Source organism: Xyrauchen texanus, chromosome 8 (genome assembly GCF_025860055.1).
Source record: "Xyrauchen texanus isolate HMW12.3.18 chromosome 8, RBS_HiC_50CHRs, whole genome shotgun sequence".
NCBI lineage: Eukaryota > Metazoa > Chordata > Actinopteri > Cypriniformes > Catostomidae > Xyrauchen > Xyrauchen texanus.
The window spans coordinates 47839780-47861712 of NC_068283.1; the positions used below are offsets into that span (position 1 = coordinate 47839780).

The following is a 21933-nucleotide window of genomic DNA, read 5'->3' on the forward strand; positions in this document are numbered from 1 at the left end:
GCCTTAGTCAGGGAGGTGACCCAAGAACCCGATGGTCACTTCAACGTTTGTCTGTGGAGAGAGTAGAACCTTTCAGAAGAACAACCATCTCTGCAGCACTCCACCAATCAGGCCTGTATGGTAGAGTGGTCAGACGGAAGCCACTTCTCAGTAAAAGGCACATGATTGGAGTTTGCCAAAAGGCACCTGAAGGACTCCCAGACCATGAGAAACAAAATTCCTTGCTTTGATGAAACAAAGATTGAACTCTTTGGCCTGAATGGCAAGCGTCATGTCTGGAGTAAACCATGCACCGCTCATCACCTGGCCAATCCCATCCCTACAGTGAAGCATGCTGGTGGCAACATCATGCTGTGGGGATGTTTTTCAGCGGCAGGAACTGGGAGACTAGTCAGGATTGAGGGAAAGATGAATGTAGCAATGTACATAGACATCCTTGATGAAAACCTGCTCCAGAGCAATCTGGACCTCAGACTGGGGTGAAGGTTCATCTTCCAAAAGGACAACGACCCTAAGCACACAGCCAAGATAACAAAGGAGTGGCTTCGGGACAACTCTGTGAATGTCCTTGAGTGGCCCAGCCAGAGCCCAGAATTGAACCCGATTGAACATCTCTGGAGAGATCTGAAAATGGCTGTGCACCGACCTGATGGAGCTTGAGAGGTCCTGCATAGAAGAATGTGAGAAACAAATTTCTTTCACGTTGTCATTATGGGGTTTTGTTCGTAGAATTTTGAGGAAAATAATGAATTTTATAAATGTTGAAATAAGGCTGTAACATAACAAAATGTGGAAAAAGTGAATCGCTGTGAATACTTTCTGGATGCACTGTATGAAATGCTTAGATTAATTCTGGCGCACATTAAGTCGGTTATTCCAATCAATCTTGATCAATATTAATTTGCCTATTGTGCAAACAGGTCCACGGAAGATGCAATTTCAATAGCATTGCATTCTGCCCTAACCCATTTGGACCAGCTGAACACTTAGGTCTGGATGCACTTCATTTGATTTTAGCTCCGCTTTCAATACCATCGTTCCTCACAAACTGGCCAGGAAACTCAGCACCATAGGTTTAGAAACTTCACTTTGTAGTTAGATTATGAACTTTCTTACAAACAGACACCAGCAAGTTAAACTTGGAAACAAAACGTCCTCCACCTTGATTCTCAACTTTGTAGCGCCACAAGTCTGTGTTCCAAGCTCTGCTCTCTATACATTTTTTACATTTGATTGTTCTGCAACTTGCTCTACTAACACCATTGTCAAGTTTGCGGATGACAAAACACTGGTAGGGCGGATAACCGACAATGACGAGACAGCCTACAGGCAGGAAGTAAAACACATGGCGGAGTAGTGCTCTGATAACAATCTTGTCCTAAACACAAATCTTGACCCCCCCGTATATGACATACATATTAGGACTAATCTAGGATGAGATACTCATTTTGTTGCAAGTCCTGCCACATTGTGTAATGTCCCAACGTGCAAATATATGTTTAATGTTATTATTTTGTGCACTTTTCTATAGGTGTAGGCACTTTGTGTGAGCTATTGGGAGATGATGTTTCTCGACATTTCATTGTAAAAGCAATGACAATAAATCAATCAATCAATCAATCAATAATTCAAATCAGCAATCTAATCTGACAATAATGGTATCAGAAATAATCTCTGACTCGATTCACTGCGCTGGGTAGGGGAGGGTGGCCGAGGGCTCAGAGGTCATAGGCACCAAACTTGGAATCTCTGGGACCATAGGAGCTGGGATCACTGTGGCTGAGACTATTGGGACCACTGAGTCTGGGACCATACAGACTTGGACCAACGGAATGGAGAGCGGAGGGGCCCTCAATCACTGGAACTTCCAAAACCAACGAAGCAAGGACCCATCTCTTCCTCCTCTTGACATTCGACACCTTCATCAAGCATGCATTGGGAGCTTCCTCCAGATAGCAAGTGCAGAGTATTGTCTCTGTCGAGCGAGCTTTGTGCACCATCCTTGGTGAACAAGCACTGGAAGTCAGGGGAGTGCGATTGCCGTGGCTATGGATTCACACAATGTAAACACACACACTTATGGCTTTTCAGCACTCGTTCATACACACAGTCAGGTTTGTGTGTCACGCTCTCTCTCCCCTTCCGGCAGTCTGGACTGCTCTCTTAACCCTCTCCAGATCTCACTGTAACACAGAACAGCTGTTAGAGATTGTTTCCCACATGTGTCAATCCTTGCTGTTCTTCCTCTCCCGGCCTCGCTCTCCACATACATCGCTCAACCATGCCCCCATCACCAAAAGTATGTTTCTCTCTTATCCTAACTTATTTAACTTTAATGTCAGACCTCTCCTTTTTTAGTTACTGTACAACATATTTCATTTCACTCACATACCCAATATCTCAAGATAAAATTGATGACAACGCAATGTATAATTACACCACAATCACAATTCACACCTTCAGGTAAGCCTCTCCCTTTGCAGTTAACTTCTAAATACTTGGAATATTCCCATCATCCTACAGGTGAAGAAAGAGGAATAAGGCGGCATATAAAGAGGGAACAAATCCAAGTGTAACAGCTGAACTCTACTGACATACTATTGCAACAGTGAAGCCATGAGTGATCTAAAACCATGCAGAATAAAAATTGAAGATACTGAGGAACAAAGAGGTTGGTGTCTATGTTTGATTCTTCATAATGAACATTAAAGTAACAAAGCTTCAGACCGTTTGCTAGATCTTGCAGCTGTAGTTTGAAAATGATAGAATTAAACCTTCAGCATGTTAAAGATAACATAAAATAGATAGCAGCCGTTGCTGCTTCAAGACATTAAATTGGAGTTCAATTGTATGTTTTGTTTCACATTTCTTTTGTCTGTTCATTTTAGACCTGATGGAAGTGAAAGAGGAAAGTCAAGAACTAAATGACATAGATCAGAAACACCATCAGCATCCTAAATCTAATAATTCAACAACTGATGAAGAAGCTATTATTTGCTTCAAGAGTGAAAGAAATTTCTCACAAAAAAGCACTCAAAGAACAAAAGCCAAATATTCTTTCACATGCACTCAGTGTGGAAAGAGTTTCACAAAAAAGGGAGATCTTAACAGGCACATGATAATTCACACTGGAGTGAAACCTTTTACATGCCCTCTGTGTGGAAAGAGTTTCACTAGAAATGGAAATCTAAAGATTCACTTGAGATTTCACACTGGAGAGAAACCTTTCCCATGCCCTCAGTGTGGAAAGAGTTTCCCAATAAAGAAAATCCTTCAGAAACACATGATAATTCACACTGGAGAGAGGCCTTTCACCTGCCCTCAGTGTGGAAAGAGTTTCATAAGAAAGGGTGATCTAAAGGTTCATCTGAGAATTCACACTGGAGAGAGGCCTTTCACATGCGATCAGTGTGGAAAGAGTTTCTCAATAAAGAAAATCCTTCAGGATCACATGATAATTCACACTGGAGAGAAGCCGTTCACATGTCCTCAGTGTGGAAAGCGTTTCGCAAGAAAAGGAGATCTAAAGATTCATCTGAGAATTCACACTGAAGGGAAGCCTTTTTCATGCACTCAGTGTGGAAAGAGTTTCACACAAGAAGAAAACCTGAAGATTCATCTGACATTTCACGATGTGGATCAGCTTTTCACATGCCCTCAGTGTGGAAAGAGTTTTACACAAAAAAGAAGCATTAAGGAACACATGAGAATTCACACTGGAGTGAAGCCTTTTACATGCACTCAGTGTGGAAAGGGTTTCACAAGTAAAGGAGGTCTAAAGAGGCACCTGAGAATTCACACTGGTGAGAAGCCTTACACATGCACTCAGTGTGGAAGGAGTTTCACAAATATAGCAGATCGGAACAGGCACATGAGAATTCACACTGGAGAGAAGCCTTTCACATGCCCTCAGTGTGGAAAGAGTTTCACACAAATTGGAAGCCTTAACAAACACATGAGAATTCACACTGGAGAGAAGCCTTTCACATGCCCTCAGTATGGAAAGAGTTTAACAAACAAAGGAGAGCTAAAGAGGCATCTGATAATTCATACTGTAGAGCAGCCTTTCGCATGCACTCAGTGTGGAAAGAATTTCTCATTTAAGAAAACCCTTCAGGATCACATGAAAATCCACACTGAAGAGAAGCCTCTCAAATGCCCTCAGTGTGGAAAGATCTTCACAAAAAAAGCTAATCTAAAGAGACACCTGAGAATTCACACTGGAGAGAAGCCTTTCACATGCCCTCAGTGTGGAAAGTGTTTCACTCAAGCAGCTCACCTTAAGAAACACATGAGAATTCACACTGGAGAGAAGCTTTTCATCTGCATTCAGTGTGGAAACAGTTTCACAGTGAAGAAAACCCTTCAGGATCTCATGAATATCCACACTGAAGAGAAACCTTACAAGTGTTCTCATTGTGAAAAGTGTTTCATGATATCAGGAAATCTAAATCACAAAGATGAAAATACAGAAACGACATTATAACTGGCAATAGCAGCTCAAATGGAGATTGCACCAGTTTGATTTTACAGCTCATTGCCCAGACTAGTGTAATCAAACCAGTTTGATCATGCGTGAGTTTTCACTAGCCAAAATCTCACACCCATCAAAAAGTAATAAAGGTGCTGGAGACGGTTACTGTATGCATTTTTGAATGAGAAAGATAGTTTAGCAGGACACAAGACATTGTCCATACTTCATGGAAGTCTAGAATTTAAACACATTAATTCTGTATTGTACTTGCCTTTATGAAAGTTTATCTTTGTTCTTCCGTTGTTTAAGAGTGGCATTTGTAATAATAATGCCAGAACCACTGGTAGGACCATGGACAGCTCTATATTTCCTTGGTTATAGTCTTTCTAAAAAAATTAACTGTAGTATTTTTTTAATGAAAATACAAATAGCCTAAAAACTGTTTAGATATTAGATAAATGCAAGAACACTGCTTTTTGCACGTTTTGTTTTGCTTTTTTTGCTTTTACAAGTGCTGTATAATGTGTATTTACTCTGAATTATGTACTTTAATTTTTTGTTATAGTAATCTTTACTGTTTATTTTGCTTATATGTAACCTTACAACTATTCCTTATAAGTTTGATGTAGTGTACCTTGTTTGAAATGTTTATAATGTAGTTCATTTGAATTTTCAGAAGATGGCCTCAACGTATTAGGCTACGTCTACATTAATCCGGATACATTTGAAAACAGTGCTTTAGATTCAAAATGCTCTTTTCAAATAGCATTTTCAAGCGTTTTCCAAAAGTTGCTCATCCACACTGAAACACATGAAAACGCTTAAATCATGTTACTGCTCATGCGGAAATTCCCTGTTGCATGTACGGTCTGAAAAGCAATTGTCCACGTGTATCAAGTACAACAGTGCCGCTTTAACACAGGCCGCCATCTTGATTGTTTTGGTTGGCTAGATCACATGACTGCATCACATGACAACAACTACATCATCATTTTCAGATATATCTGTTTTCACAGTTCACACTACACGGCGAAAACTGCGTTTTCAAATTTATCCACCTCGGAGTGCGTTTACAAAAAGCTCAGTTTTCACGGACAAAAATGGCGTCTCTGTGTGGACGGAAGGTCAAAACAGAGAGAAAAAGATGAGTTTTCAAATGAAAACATGTTAGTTTGGACAAGGCATTAGTTTTGAGCTATAATGAAGTAACCTTTTGTATGTAACATAAGCGACTTGCTTCATCAAACAACTGTTTCTGTGTAATATTAAAAAGATAAAAAAAAGAGAGTTTTTTTTTTACTGCTAACACCATTTTATTATATATTTACATTTAGAATAGAAGTACTGCATTTATATATGTAGGTGAATAAAGTTGAAACTAAATGTAACCAATTGGATAAACATGTAGCAAACATTAGTGTACAACAGAGATTGGGGTATGTATGAATAGTTTTATAGACAAAATGACTGACTCTAGAGAAAGAGATCCAGGAGAAGTAAAAGTCGTCTAGATAAGAAACTGCAAAAGCTGGTATTAAAGGCTCTGTCAAAGCTCCAAGTGACACCACCCACGGTATCCTTTAACTTAGAAAGAATGCCGAGACTGACTATATACAGACTGATGATTTGATAGAGCATTGGATTCGGCATTGATTTTTACTGTTTCCCCAATGCTACAGTTGAGATAGTTTTTCATAACCTTTCTAACCATTTACGATACCTTTTTAATTTTAAGCATTGTAACCAATAAAACTGAGGTTTTGATGTTGCATTTGTCTCCCTGCGCTTTGATTTTTGAGACTTGTAAGTCTGAGTTGAAGGACTTCCATTTAGTAAAGGTCTGCATGGGCCTTAAAATGAGACCGGAGGATGTGCAAACCTGAAAACGTTAATTTCTTCTCAAAATATTATGATGTAAGCATTCTGGACAACCTTTAGCACACCAGAGCAGAGGGAAAAAAATTGGCTTACTTTTTATCAAGCATGGAAACAATTTTCATTCATGTTCAAACAAAGAATAGACGGGTCTTCGTTTAAACTGTTTATTGAAAACGTACTCCGAATTACAAAGGCAACAAAACAAAAACAGCTATTAATTTTGTTAATATCAATTAAACTCAAATGCAATGTTGCTCCGTCTTTCTTTCCAGTTCAAAAAATAATGTTCTACTGGGAAATGGAGAAAACCAATACAGCATAGAATAGGAGTGTTTTATCAAATATACACAAGCATTAATGCATACATCCGTGTCCAGGGAGGGCGCAACTTCTAAATGGACTGCTCTAATGGTAAGGCAGTTAAAACAGTCCGAAGTAATCAAGCCAATATTTCTGCCTGAGCTTAGCAAGAACGTGATTGCTTCCAGAATTACCAACTTTTTGGTGGATGTGTTGAAGAATCAAGAAAGCTATTCGAAGATCCTTATGCAAGATGACGGGATGCTTTGACTCCTAATGCAGCGCTGATCTGCTCAATGTTCCTCCAACCCTTAACACGTGCCTCTATCCCTCTTGACATGGATCTTTCCCTGCTGAAACAATTTGATGTTTCTGTTTTTGGCCATAGCAAACCAGATAGAGCTTAGCGTTTGCCATATCTTCCGTGGTAGGTCTTCTCCTTTGCAAACTCATTTTATAGGTAGTGTTTTGTTTGTTGAGATCTCATTCTGTTTGACTGATCGTCGTCTGAAACGAATCTAAAGCCTCCATACTATCCTCCGTGAGTATTGCATTTACAGTTGAGATCTTCTTGAGCTTGCTGTCATCATGTGCCAAATACATGGGCCTGTTCAACTAGATCAGTCAGTCACTTTGTGGTTTCAGTAGAAAAGTTGGCCCTTTGATCCAGGTTTTCAGTCTTTAGACCATTAGAGCTTACGTACTTGCATTGAGATGGTTTAGAAGCCTCTCCAATGAGCGATGTTCAGTTAGCAACAAACATCTCAAATCGTGTGGAGTTATTTGATATGTATTTCAGGATGGTGGTAATATTGTTCCAATAGTTAGACTCTTCAAGATGAGTCTGACGTTCTTGCTTCAGCATCCTGCCCATTTTGACAGCGACGATTGCTGCTGTGAACTCCATTCTTGGGATAACTTGCTTGAGTGGTGTCACCTTCCCATCATGAATGCACAGCTCCTTTGATCATGTTCATTTGTCAGCAAGAGTAACATGACATTCTTTTATACATGCTCACTAACATCAGCACAGTTGTGTAGTTGAAATGTTTTGATGCATCCAAATCCTGCAGGCTTGATACTCACACTAAAGTTTGAAAGCTTCTTCAAATCTGCCGGCCAGGACAGCCATCTCTCAGCTCGTTTCTCTGAAATATCCTCATCCCATCCCACTTTCTCTCTGCACAGGTCAAGTAGTATAAGCTTTGGTGGTACCACAAATGGTATTAAGAACCTAATGGCACATTTCCACTGCACGTTACGATTCGACTCAACACGCTTTACTTTTCTGAGGTTGCTTTTCCGCTGTAGTTTAGTGCCGCCTCAACATGGGTGGGATTATAGGCCGATCATCATAGTTGTGCCGCCTCTAGCTCATTGTGCTGCATAAATCAGTTGTTCATGGTGATTTTATACAAGTGTAACAGTTAAATTGGCCTGATTGTTTTAGAAGCTTTCCAGTATTGGGTCAACTAAATAATGTGAAGCTTTAGAGTATAGAGTATAGCGTTAACGTACCATCCATAGAATCCATTTGGTCAAACCACTTCCACTTTCTTCTGTTTGAACCACTCCGGCTGTTTTGGTCCTTGATGGTTCTGTAGTCACTTTTATTTAATTTTTGTAACTTTTCCCTACACTGTTGGTAGGTCCTATGGTAGCCATGTGCGGGCAACAGCTGAGACACTTGCTGAAAGACTTTTTAGTTTAGCATTGTTTCGTTCGTTGCTAACGAGAGGAACGCCTGTACCTTGTTTATTGACCATGGCGTGTTTTGATACTGCTAACTTTAAATCTAGTGGGTTGATGTCCCGTGTAGCAAATCCAGTGAAGCTGGTAGTGACAATTCTCTCTCACCAATCAGTGATCTGCAGGGTTTTGACGTCACATTTAGTATCAGCTTGGCTCACTTGGAACCTCGACCGAGTTGGTACTAAAAAAAGTACCGGGTATTATCCACAGTGGAAAACCCCCAAAAGTCAAGCAAAGTGGAGTCGAGCTGTACCGTGCAGTGGAAAGCCCCATAAGAGGATCGTAAACAGAGCCCACAACTGACAATATGCCTCCAAAGTGGAGCTCGACTCCACTTTGCTTGCCTTTTGGGGGTTTTCCACTGTGGATAATACCCGGTTCTTTTTTTAGTACCAACTCAGTCGAGGTTCCAAGTGGTTCGGGTGACTTCAGACTTTAAATTAATTGTGTTCATCTCTGTACACCATTGAATTTCTCTGAAAAGCTCTTTCCATATGAAGTACTTCATTGCCCAGCTCCAATTCCTTAAATTCAGTAGCCCGTTCTTCTTCAGGGATGGAGTACGACCCTGCTTTTACTACTCCACTTTGTTAAATGAAAGCCACCTTGACTAATTTGCTCTCTGGTGTCTCATGCAAGAGTGACTGCTTAATCTTCAGTAGCAAATTATTTAAGACAGTCATCTATGTTGAAATTCCTCAAGAGCATCTGAGCTGCTTCTGGATTGGTGTCATTAGTTCCATCTTCTGCTGTTCTTCGAAGAGCATAACATGAACAACTTCGAGAAGAGGTTGCACCGAACAGGTGTGCATGCATCCTATGCTTCATTTCATTTTGATCTAGGATACTCTCTGGCCACCAAAGGAATCAGAGTCTGCTTCTTCACTAGGCACTTGGACATGATAAAACATCGATTCAATATCAGCCATAATCGCAACCTGTTACTCATGGAATACGAAAAGCACTCCAATAAGTGTGTTAGTGAGATTAGTCTGCTGAAATAACTGATCATTCAAAGAAAATCTGTGGTAGGCTGCCTTACAGTCGAAGACAACACACATTTTCTTTTTGTTATGGTACACCTCGTGGTGAGAAATGTACCTCACTTCCATTACCGTGGTGCAACTCTTCTTCAGGTACTTTACTGGCATACCCTTTCTCAATGATGCGGTTCATAAATCCAGTGTAGTCCTAATGGAGCTCAGGATTCTTCTTGGTACTTTGCTGGAGATTCTAGAGGTGCTGCCCTGCTCCATCCCATTTGTTTGGCATCTGGATCTTGTCATTCTTCAGGCAAGGCAATTTCATGCAGTAGTGCCAATCATAGTACTGATTAGACTTGGTTACAGACATCATGAATTGTCTATCTTCTAGAGTCATTTCAGAATTGTCATCATATCAACGTTCATGAAAATCAAGATTGAACTGCTTGATTAGCAAATCCTCAATATTCTCCACAGATAAGTGATTCACTGTAAAGCTGTGTAAGCCAGATGTTCTTGTCTTGACACTTCTTTAGTCCATTCAATAACCAGCTGAGAACGGTCTTCACCGAATATGGTCCATTGTTTCTGCTATTTATCTCTTTCCAAGGTCCCATGGCCTTATGAGCATTCATTCCAATCAGTAGCCCCACTTAAGTTTCAATATGTAGAAGACTAACTTCATGCAGGTAAGGCCATTTCTGAATATAATTTGGTTCAGGAATGTTCCCTTTCTTCACAGGTAAGTGTTGTTGGGAAGATTCCAGTAGGTTGTCTCTTCTAAACTGTACACCTCTATGTCAGACAGCAAGTATCCTTGCACCTTTCTTTGTTGATCCATGTTACAGAGTGGAATGTCAGTCTTGCCCTGGATGACACGTCTCAAACTGAAAGGAGATCGAGCCTTCTCATTGGCTGCTCCCCAGCTCTGGAATAATTTGCCACTTTACATAAAAACTGCACCAACACATGATGATTTTACATCTCTCCTTAAAACTCATCTTTTTATTATTGCATATGGTTATAAGTAGGTGTAGTGGTAAAAAAAAAGTTTTGTGTCCTAATAAACTCTGTACAGCACTTTGGCCAACAGCTGTTGTTTTTAAATGTCTTTATAAATAAATATGACTGACTGATAGTACAACCTGTCCTGTGGGCTGTTTTTGTCTTGATTGCATGCTCAAAGGCTCTCATGAAAGATGTATAGACAAGAGGATCTCCAGAGAATACTGACACAAGCTCTGCTTGACCAGAAACACCGCTATTTCATTTTGGCGTTGCATCACTTGTAACAGATGTAAGTTTACATCATTTGATCCTTGAGAATTCCCATAATTCATAACCTGGCGTAATAGTCTCCCTGTAGGGGCTTTGTTCTGGGTTCTGACCTTCTACGGGGAATAGGAATTGGCTTAATTTGACATTATAATTTGTTAACTTTCAACAAACATTTATACAATCCTGACATTTTTCATGAGACTTTCATGTGCTATTAAGCAGCAAAGCATATGAGAGAGAAAGATATCAGCTAAAAAGAATTAAGATGCAAAAGGTTCCTAAGCAATCAGGAATTTTTAAAGCTCTCTTATATTATATAAAGGGTTTTTTATGTTTGTAGTTAGGTAATTAATATTGTTTACATTGGTCACTATTCAACGTTGTCGCTGCACACTCCAGTCCAGCAGGTGTCGCTAATGAGACAATAGTTTCCCAACCGTCAATAAACACGAAGAAGACACTCGAGCCGCTGCAGACTGTTGTTTAGATGAAACTGATGAATTTATCTCAATTAATCGTAAAATAATACTTTTATTAAACTTTAGTTCACATGTTAACGCGTCTTTGAGCTTTAACAACTCACCGACCGAGCGGTAAGAGAGAAACCTTCATCAACTGTTTGTTTTATTATTATCTGATGAACACCTGTAGCCAAAATAATAATATGTGAATAATGTCAGTAATGATGAGCATCTGTATATGAGTAAATATGAGTATTGAAGAGTGTGTGTTTCTGTTTCAGTGTGTGAATGAAGACAGTTTGAACATCTGATTCACATTGAACACACACGATTAGAGCTGATAATGTTCACAGATATGGACTATGAGCTGCAGGAGGACAAACTGTGAGTAACACCAACATAAATTACTGCCAAATCCAAAACTGACTCTTTCAATTCATCAGTTGCAATTAGAAATGAATTGGATTAGACTCACAGGAAGTTCAATTCAAAGAAGTTAAACAGAAACACAATTTCATTAGTCCGAGACACATTTTATGACATAAATTAATGAGTTATTATTCAAAACATGAATCTGTTGATTGTTTAATATATTGAGTAAATTAGAGCATTCTGGGAAATGAAATGTTCTTCAATCACGGAACATAAAATGAAAATATACATGAAATATATTATGAGATAAATGTAATAATGTCTAGAGTTGGCATTTCAAACATATGACATTTGATGATATTTATTATTCATTATTAATGATGCAGTGAGATCCAGCAGATGGAAAATGACTTTAATAAATCAGATGATTTGTAGAAGGAATAACATTTTATTTGTACAGAAATTAGTCAAATGAATATAATATTAATTAATGAGATAAAATATATATTTGATTTATAAAATGTTAAGTAGATATATCTTAAGGATATATCCAAGGACTAAGTCCTGGAATTAATCTAACATTAGTATGTCTTGTCTTTATTTAATGAACTAAGTAATTAAATGAAAGAAGTTCAAGTAGTAAGATGAGGCCTCAATGCGGAGAGCCAGAGAGCTGAGCTGTTAGTCTGAGGACCAAAACTTAAGATATTTATACCCTCTTGAGACTGGGCCAAGAAAGACTTTCTTAATTTGGTACAGCACGTTCTGCACGTTTGGAGTTAACTCAAGGTTTTCAGGACATGTTGTTATGACCCATTGAAGTGCGAAGTCATGATCTCAACAGCACTAACACAAGTGTGTCTTATCCTGTATGTGCGTTTGTGCAAGACTCCCGTCTACACATTGCTTGAAACAATAACATCTATAATAATTGCATCAAGCTCTCTGAATTCAGCCCTGAAACCTCATCAGGTCAAAAGGGCAACAAGTTCATATACTAAGAGTCTAAATGTATATACTTTGTCCCAAACAGCTCACAGTTTCTCATGCGAATGTTGGGCACAGAAGGCACAAACCATTTACAAGGATAGAGAACGAGCATGAAGTAATCTAACACACACACATTGAACATATAAGGCTTGTGTCTGGTAACATGTATACAACACAGGGATGGACATACAGCATTATCACAATATTCCTTCTCATATGCATTTTAATAGCAAGGTTATTCCTTGTATAGTGATGTACAGCTTCCGAATATTGAATATTCAGTACTGTGCAAAAGTTTTAGGCACAGTACTAAAACTTTTGATAAATGAAAACTTTTAGTACTATGCCTACATGCAGGATATCTTCAAAAATGTCATTAATAGTTTTCATTTATCAATTAACATCATACAAAGTCCAGTAAACATAAAAAAGCTAATTCAGTATTTGGTGTGGCCACCTTTGCCTTTAAAACAACCTCAATTCTCCTTAGGTACACCTGGACACAGTTTTTCTTGGTTGTTAGAAGAAATGTACATCCTATCTACCATCTATTTAATGAATTGCTTCCGTCTCCATGTACAGACTGACTCAATGTTCAGTGGGGGCAATGCCATCTCTTGCAGAGTGCCCTGTTCTTCTATTCTAATCTTTTCTATTTGCAGAAGAAATGTTTGGGAGTCTAAAATGTATTTTTCCTATTGACACACTAAAGCTGAAGATCTAAAGAGCCATCTTATGACAAATGTTTTTGTGAAACATCTTAAGTGCCTAAAACTTTTGCACAGTACTGTATGTTGAGATGACTTTGAAGTGCACTTTGTTGATGCATGTAGCGTATTAGTGCATAGTTTGTTTTTTATGACCCTTACAAAAATTAACCATGGTTTTACCATAGTAATATTGAAGTAAACATGACTGCTGTCACCATGGTTTTCTGAGGATACATCATGGTTTTGATACAGTTAACCATGGTTTTATAACAGCAATACTTTAGTTTCTATATAGTAACCATGATTTTACTATATATTGTAACCTTGACAGTAACCATGTTTATATTGAGGTTACTATGATTTTACTACAAATGCCATGGTTAAACTATGGTTATTGTTGTAAAATAATGATTGTTATTTAAGGGCAAACCTGTTGAAGTGTTAACCAAATAGATTATTCTTTGGATTTGGCAGTAAAAAAAAAATTCTGAACAAAGCAAATACCGAACCGTACAGAAACTGTGACCCTTAAACCTTGAGAAAGCGAACCATGAGAAATTAGAACCTTTACATAATCAGTGACATTGTGTTAGCATGTCAAGTCTAGATGTGTTTTTGTTCATGTTAATGTTCATGTTAATGTTCAAGTTAATGTCTTGTAATTTGAAATGTCATACCATGTCATGTGATTCCCTGTTTCCATGTCAGGTCACGTGATCATCCTGTTTCCCTCCATGTTCATGTGTCTTGTTTTCATTGGTTTAATGTCTTGTTAATGTGTTATCAGTTCTAGTTTGTCATTGGTTGTCTTGTTACCCTTGTCCATGTATTTATACCCTCATGTTTGCCATGGTCCTTTGTCAGGTATTGTTTATGTAACGTCGTTTTGAAAGTTATGTTATGTCTAGTCTAGTTTAGTTCATGTTTATGTTTTGCAGTCACATTTTTGGAATTCACTCTTCATGTAAATAAACACTGCACTTAGGTTCTTCACATCATCATTGCCTGCCTGTCATTGCCTTGCCAGCCATCATTACAGAATTCCTAACCTTACCATGAACCCAGCAGTTCAGCTCCTATGCCTATGTCAAGGGAATCGTCCCCTGGAGGAATATGTAAAGGACTTCTGCGCTCTGGGCTGCAGGGTATACTTTAATGAGATTGCCCTCCAAGGACTGTTTCCGTTTTGGGCTGAATGAGCCGGTCTCCTCCCTGATGCCTGACGGTTGGAGTACCTACAGCCTAACTGAGTATATCGACCTTGCCCTACTGATAAGTGGTTCACCGTGGGCTAGGTGGATAACGAGCCAGCATCCCACAGTCACGGCCCCAAGCTTGCACCTTGCGCCACCTTCTGCCCCGTATCCTGAGTTTGCTCCATGCCATGTCACATTCACATCAGTATCGGTATCTATTTCATGTCATGCCTCAGCCTGCTCCATGCCATGTCACAGCCACACCGCGGTCTTTCCATGCCATGTCACAGCCACACATCGGCCTAATCCATGCCATGTCACAGCCACGCCACAGTCTCTTCCATGCCATGTCACAGCCACGCCGCAGTCTGCTCCATGCCATGTCACAGCAATGCCTCAACCTGTCACGATAGTGCCTCAGTCTGCTTCACGCCATGTCACAGTCAAACCTCAGTTTGCTCCATGCCATGTCTCAGCCAAGCTTCAGTCTGCTCCATGTCACAGCAACGCCTCAGCCAGCTCCATGCCATGTCACAGCAATGCCTCAACCTGTCACAATATTGCCTCAGTCTGCTCCATGCCATGTCTCAGCCAAGCCCCAGACTGGTCCATGTCACAAGCAAGCCTCCATGGTCCAGACTCGCCTCGCTTCCAAGGTCCAGGCCCGCCTCTGCTCCACTGTCCAGGCCCGCTTGCGCTCCACGGTCTAGGCCCACCTCTGCTCCACAGTCTATGCCTGTCTCTGCTCCACGGTCCAGGGCCGCCTCCGCTCTACAAGTCAGTGCTCACACCTGCCACGGCCAACAAGTCAACATCCACGCTTACCATGGCCAAGTCAGTGATTCTGACAAACCATGTTACCATGTCATGCCATATAGCCATGTCAAGTCACCAGGCTAATGGGGGATATGTCACTTCTAGATGTGTTTTGTGTTAATGTCTTTTATTTTGAAAAGTCATGCCATGTCATTCCCTGTATCCATGTCAAGTCATGTGATCATCCTGTTTCCCTCCATGTTCATGTGTTTTGTTTTCATTGGTTTAATGTCTTGTTAATTGGTTATCAGTTCGAGTTTGTCATTGGTTTAAGTTTATTAGGCTTGTTATCTTGTTTATAGTTCTGTCAGGTATTGTATATGTAACATGGTTTTGGAAGTCAAGTTATGTTATGTCTAGTTTAGTTCATGTTTATGTTTTGTAGTCACGTTTTGGAATTCACTCTTCATGTAAATAAACACTACACTTGGATTCTTCACATCATCATCTGCCTCTCATTGTCTTGCCAGCAATTGTTATAAAGCACCATATGTACAGTATCTAACATAATTCCTTCTTTCCAGTGAAAATAATTATTATCTAATACTTTCATTTGGTGTCACCATTGCCCTGTTCTAGGCTGATTTTTAGTCCATGTACATGGATGGATCATTTAACACTTAAGAACAGTAGTTTTAGCTATATTTTACAGGAAAGGAATTGTTTTGCATGTCTTTAAAGTATAATAATAAAAAAGTTCAATCGTAACATCTTTTGATTTAAGTTTCGTTTAAAGAATCATGAACTGAACCAATCCAAACCATAAGTTCAGTATCGTGAACCAAACCCAATCGTGAGATGTGTGAATTGTTACACCCCTTACACACGTTAATAATCTAATTTAATAATGAATGTTATATAATTTCAATGGCAGCTGCACTGAGGAGGCACTGCAAGCTGCCACTGCAAGCCTTCGTTTGAGTCAGAACTGTAATCGGTCCTGCTCGGCTCTGAGCGGGATTCGAACCGGTACACCGGCGTGGGAGTTGGGCTCACTAACAAGGAGGTCTGGACTGCCCTTATATCACTCTCCAGCTCTCACTGCAACGCAAAACAGCTGTTAGAGAGAATTTCACCCAGGTGTCAATCCTTAACGCCTTGCTCTCCACAGTTCGCTGCTCGACCACGCCCCTGTAAAAAGAAAAGGAGAGGCACACTCACAAACACATCTGTCTGGAGTGGAACTTCAATGGATTGCCATTTGAAGGTCTCTGCATTGTTCTGTCTTTTCTGAGCACTGAAGTAAAGCAATTATTTGTTAATTTGCACTTTACAAATTAATTCGCTTATTAATTTTTTCTGACTCCAATTTTATATTAATCGGAATCCAATTTTAAGTTGACCTCTAATTTAGATAAAAGCTCTAATTACTTTCTGATCATTCTTTAATATAAAATTTTATTGACCGCTCTAAATCCTCTTGTTTGTCCTTTTGATCAGTTTCTAATGAAATTATTTAAATGGCTTCCTTCTATATTGAAGCTCCAGTAATGATATAAAGGATTAACAAAAAATCTTTAAATATCTTTCTCCTGCCCATCTATATTCCGGGCGGTTTCTCCTATATTAAAGCTCCAGTAATGATAGAAAGGATTTCGGAGGAATACAGAATAAATCAAATAACAATTTATTTGCCAGATAGGATTAAAAACGTAAGTTACAGAAATCAATCAAAGCCTAACTCGCATATGATCAGAATAAACAAACATTCCTATAAATAAAAGACAATTTGTGTCTTCAGTCGATCAATCTGGCTACAGATAGACCCTGATTTCTTTGTCAATACACACAGCAATTTGTGCAGGAGATCTGAACGCAGATTCCTCAAGGTCTGGGCCAGCTTTCCTTAAATCTCCAAACCATGAACAAAGGGAATTTTGTGAGTGGTTTGGGTTGGAGTTTCTGAGGCCATACCTTATTAACATACAGGCAGGTAGGGGGACAGACCTCCAGAATTATACAGCTTTTGGCAAAAGACCTTATAACTTTGTTAGTCATTAGTTTTATCAACATGGGAAAAAGACTATTATGCCAGTCGCACTGATACATTTTAAAATGATACCAAACATGCCTAATTACATTTATTGGTATACTTCAGATATGATATTTTGTTACATACAGATCTTCTGTGAGTTTGAGGTGATTCTGAGCTGAAGGGGAAGGAGGAGTAGAGGGTGGCAGATGTGTGTGAGTTTTACGAGAACGGGCCTAAATTGGCCTGAGGTGAGATAGAGGTCATATATGAGATTTGTGTTTTATCATTCTTAATCTGTGTCTCAGGTGGAGATGCTCATCTGTGTAAGAGGTTTATGACGTTTGTTCTCGCAGAGTTCTTTGTCTTTCCCGGAAGTGGTGCAGACAGTTTGGAGTCAGTCTTAAACCCCCATCGATTGTAAAGTTTAAAATTCAAATGATGTTTAGGGAAAAAGTTACAGGGCTCGACATTAAAAATTGTCATGAGAGAGAGAACTTGTCTGGAGAGAAAAAGGACATTAAAGTAATAGTTACATGCTCAAGTAACATGTCAAATTTGATTTTGTTTGATTTAAAAAATTAAAACATAAGCCCAACCTACTAGTATGTAATAAACTCGATCAAATTATTTCAGTCAGTCCACTGTCGGCCATCTTTGGAACACTCTTCGGAGGCTATTTCCAGTCATGTCAGTGCAGCTCCTGTCTACTTGGAGAATGGAGAAAGACCAAAATCAGTTGGTCAAGATTACGATCAAAGAACATACAATTTCCCGGCATATATAGCTAATTTGCATGCATGTTCTAGAGTTGATTCACAGGTGATGTCTGTATATAAAAAGTGATTGCCTCTTTTTAATTGTTCCTTTCTATATTGTTGACCGTTGGGTGTTCAGAGCTCTTTGGTTGAGCGTTCCAATTTCTGCCATTCATTTAAATAAAGTGGCTTTTAGATTCACTGCACTGGGTAGGGGAGGGTGACCGAGGGCTCAGAGGTCATAGGCACCAAACCAGGAATCTCTTGGACCACAGGGGCTGGGACCACTGTGGCTGAGACTATAGGGACCACCAAGTCCCTCAAGACTTGGACCAACAGAATGGAGAGCAGAGGGGCCTCAATTTCCAAAACCAACGAAGGAAGGACTTCCTTCATCGAGCAAGCATTGCAATCTGCTTCCAGATAGCAAGGACTGAGTGCCATCTCTGGCGAGCGAGCGTTGGGTGCTGCACTTGGTAAACAAGCATTGGAATTCATTGGAATTCAGGATTCACACTTCAATGTAAACACACACACAAAACAATGTTTGTGTGTTGCTAATTATATATATATATATATATATATATATATATATATATATATATATATATTTATTATAAAGAATAAACTTGATGATAAACATACATTTTGATAAATTAAACTGGCAGATCCGTATAGTAGCTGATTAGCACAGTATTGCACAGTAATCAACATTGAAATGCTTCTGAGGTAAATTAAACATACTTCCATACCAACACACTTTAAAACATATTGGAACAGTGATAAATATTATTACTTCATCATAAACACATGGCAACACCACACAATGAAAAACAGACTTTTAAGCAAATAAAGATGAAGCCAGGAGACTGTGTAACCCTCACACTGAAGATGCAGAACTGAGAATAAATGCATGCACCAAACTAAACAGACTGCTTTGCCTCGAGCATGTTTGAAGCGGGAACTTTTGTACAGCCGACCCACAAATTTACACAGGACATTTGTATGTCCACTGAAGTATTTGTGCTATGTCCTAATCTTCAGGCATTTCAGGTAGTTCAATTAGTTTGGCATCTGGGCGGATATGTTTTGGCCTTAATGCCTACTTCAGCAGCTTTTATTCTACCATCATTGCTTGGCAGAACTTTAGTGACCCTACTGAATGGCCACTGGGCTCTGGGAAATTGAGAGTCCACAATCAATACAGCCTGTCCAGTTGTTAGATCTTGAATGCTGGTCTGCCACTTTTGTCGAAGCTGAAGTCTGGGTAGGTATTTTCTGAGGAACTGAGTCCAGAAGTGATCAGCAATCACTTGGTTATGTCTGTAGCGTCAGTGTCCCAGTAGGTTACACTGCATACACAGCCTGAGGTAAGGAGGCATCCCGCTGCCCCATAAGCAGCAAATTGTGAGTAATTGGGTCCTAGTTTGCTATGTCAGATGATACGTTAATCAGTGGTTTTGAATTGAGAATGACTTCCACTTCAGTCAACACTGTAATGAGGACCTTCTCTGAGACAGCATGATCTTTCAGAACTACATACTCGGCACCATCTTGAGTCCTAATGTTTATGACGCAAGGCACTCAAGCGCTACACAAGCATGTCTGACGCAGGTGTACATTGACGGGTCCTTAAACAAGCCCTCATAATGAATCTCAAACTGATTGATTAATTCACTTGTGTAATGGATTACTGTGAACTGTGTGCCAATGTTTGACTTATGATCAATAATATGGTAATAAACAATACATTGTATTCTAAAGCCACTTTTTGTCTTATCAATGATGAACTCTTTTGCCACAAGAATGTAACGCATTTTATTTATCTGAATATCTTATATATATATATATAATTGTTAAATATTTAAAGATAACCATGTATAATTATTTCATCATTATATATTGAGTTATTGTTATATGAGGGGCTTTCTCAGCAAATATTTGTTTATGCGATTAAATGCGATTAATTAATCGGGACATCATGTAATTAATTTGATTAAAAAAATGTTATCGATTGGCAGCCCTAATATATATATGTTTAATTACACAGCAATCACAATTCACACCTTCAGGTAAGCCTCTCCCTTTGTAATTAACTTATAAATGCTTGGAATATTCCCATCATCCTACAGGTGAAGAAAGAGGAATAAGGCGGCATATAAAGAGGGAACAACTCCAAGTGTAACAGCTGAACTCTACTGACATACTATTGCAACAGTGAAGCCATGAGTGATCTAAAACCATGCAGAATAAAAATTGAAGATACTGAGGAACAAAGAGGTTGGTGTCCATATTTGGTTCTTCATAATGAACATTAAAGTAACAAAGCTTCAGACCGTTTGCTAGATCTTGCAGCTTTAGTTGGATAATAAAAGAAGCGATGAAATTACAGTTAAAAAAATAAAACCAGAATCTACCAGATTTTGTGATATTAACAAGAATGACAGAACTAAACTTCAGCATGTTAAAGATAACATAAAATAGATAGCAGCCGTTGCTGCTTCAAGACATTAAATTGGAGTTCAATTGTATGTTTTGTTTCACATTTCTTTTGTCTGTTCATTTTAGACCTGATGGAAGTGAAAGAGGAAAGTCAAGAACTAAATGACATAGATCAGAAACACCATCAGCATCCTAAATCTAATAATTCAACAACTGATGAAGAAGCTATTATTTGCTTCAAGAGTGAAAAAAAAATATCTCAAAAAAGCACTCAAAGAACAAAAGCCAAATATTCTTTCACATGCACTCACTGTGGACATTTATTCACAAAAAAAGGAGAGCTAGAGATGCACCTGATAATTCACACTGGAGTGAAGCCCTTTGCATGCACTCAGTGTGGAAAGAGCTTTACACGAAAAAGAAGCCTAAAAGAACACATGAGTATTCACAATGGAGTGAAGCCTTTCCCATGCACTAAGTGTGGAAAGAGTTTCACAAAAGCAGGGCACCTTAAGATTCACCTGAGAATTCACACTGGAGAGAAGCCTTTCACCTGCCCTCAGTGTGGAAAGTGTTTTACAAGACAAGTAGACCTAAAGAGGCATCTCAGGATTCACACTGGAGAGAAGCCTTACACATGCACGCAGTGTGGAAAGAGTTTCACAATAAAGAAAACCCTTCAGGATCACATGAAAATCCACATTGAAAAGAAGCCTCTCACATGCATGCAGTGTGGGAAGAGTTTTGCAATAAAGAAAACCCTTCAGAAACACATGAGAATTCACACTGGAGTAATGCTTTTCACATGCCCTCAGTGTGGAAAAAGTTTCACACAAAAAGAAGATCTAAAGAGACACCTGAGAATTCACACTGGAGAGAAGCCTTTCACATGCACTCAGTGTGGAAAGAGTTTCACACAAGCAGGAAACCTTAAGGGTCACATGATAATTCACACTGTGGATCAGCTTTTCACCTGCACTCAGTGTGGAAAGAGTTTCACAGTAAAGAAAACCCTTCAGGATCACATGAAAATCCACACTGAAGAGAAACCTGCAAGTGTTCACATTGTGAAAAGTGTTTCATGATATCAGGAAATATGAGAACCCATGAGACGCCATACCACTGCACTTCATGTGGAAAGAGTTTCATTTAATCAAGTAATCTACAGACTCATCTAAGAAAGTGTTGTCCAAAGTTATCATACTGAGCAAAGATCATTTTCAGAGTAAACTGAAGTAAACGATGTGAAATTCAGATAATCGCAAAGATGATATTTATACATTATAACTGGCAATAGCAGCTCAAATGGAGATTTCACCAGTTTGAATTTACAGCTCAGAGCCCAGACTAGTGTAATCAAACCAGTTTGATCATGCGTGAGTTTTCACTAGCCAAAATCCCACACCCATCAAAAAGTAATAAAGGTGCTGGAGACTTACTGCATTGAACGAGAAATATATTTAGTTTTAGAAGGACATGAGACATTGTCCATAATTCATTGAGGTCTAGACTTTTAAACCAATTCATTCTAAATTGTTCTTGCCTTTATGA

The 21933-nt window shown here is 39.1% G+C and overlaps 3 protein-coding genes across 26 annotated transcripts in view; all 3 read left to right on the plus strand.

Annotated features, from left to right (window-relative positions):
• The window catches only part of LOC127647141 (gastrula zinc finger protein XlCGF57.1-like), a 121713-nt gene extending 115488 nt beyond the window's left edge, over window positions 1-6225 (plus strand). For 12 of the 22 annotated variants that reach the window (XR_007971004.1, XR_007971007.1, XR_007971005.1 and 9 more), the window contains exon 5: window positions 5599-6225. Coding sequence is in view for 10 of the 22 variants with exons in the window: in XM_052131219.1 (XP_051987179.1) it covers window positions 2617-2671; window positions 2889-4486 (1653 nt within the window). In the remaining 12 variants the exon portion in view is untranslated. Of the gene's footprint in view, window positions 1-2523; window positions 2672-2888 lie in introns of all 22 variants that reach the window. The other 10 variants (XM_052131219.1, XM_052131218.1, XM_052131216.1 and 7 more) reach the window with 2 other exon arrangements.
• Window positions 6226-11115: 4890 nt separating this feature from the next.
• LOC127647142 (gastrula zinc finger protein XlCGF26.1-like) overlaps window positions 11116-21933 on the plus strand; it is a 29411-nt gene continuing 18593 nt past the window's right edge. The window contains exons 1-3 of one of the 3 annotated variants that reach the window (XM_052131223.1): window positions 11116-11258; window positions 11408-11510; window positions 20073-20220. In XM_052131223.1, the coding sequence (XP_051987183.1) occupies window positions 20166-20220 (55 nt within the window). In that variant the 5' untranslated portion in view covers window positions 11116-11258; window positions 11408-11510; window positions 20073-20165. The remainder of the gene's footprint in view (window positions 11259-11407; window positions 11511-20072; window positions 20221-21933) is intronic. The other 2 variants (XM_052131220.1, XM_052131221.1) reach the window with 2 other exon arrangements.
• LOC127647145 (uncharacterized) lies at window positions 12047-15642 on the plus strand. Its single transcript, XM_052131224.1, has 2 exons — window positions 12047-12603; window positions 14184-15642. Exon 2 carries the CDS (start codon window positions 14354-14356, stop codon window positions 15329-15331), a length of 978 nt encoding a protein of 325 aa, XP_051987184.1. The 5' UTR covers window positions 12047-12603; window positions 14184-14353; the 3' UTR covers window positions 15332-15642.

Coding starts and splice junctions, on each gene's coding strand:
- LOC127647145 (XM_052131224.1), top strand. CDS start 14,354: ATGAGATTGCCCTCCAAGGACTGTTTCCGTTTTGGGCTGAATGAGCCG.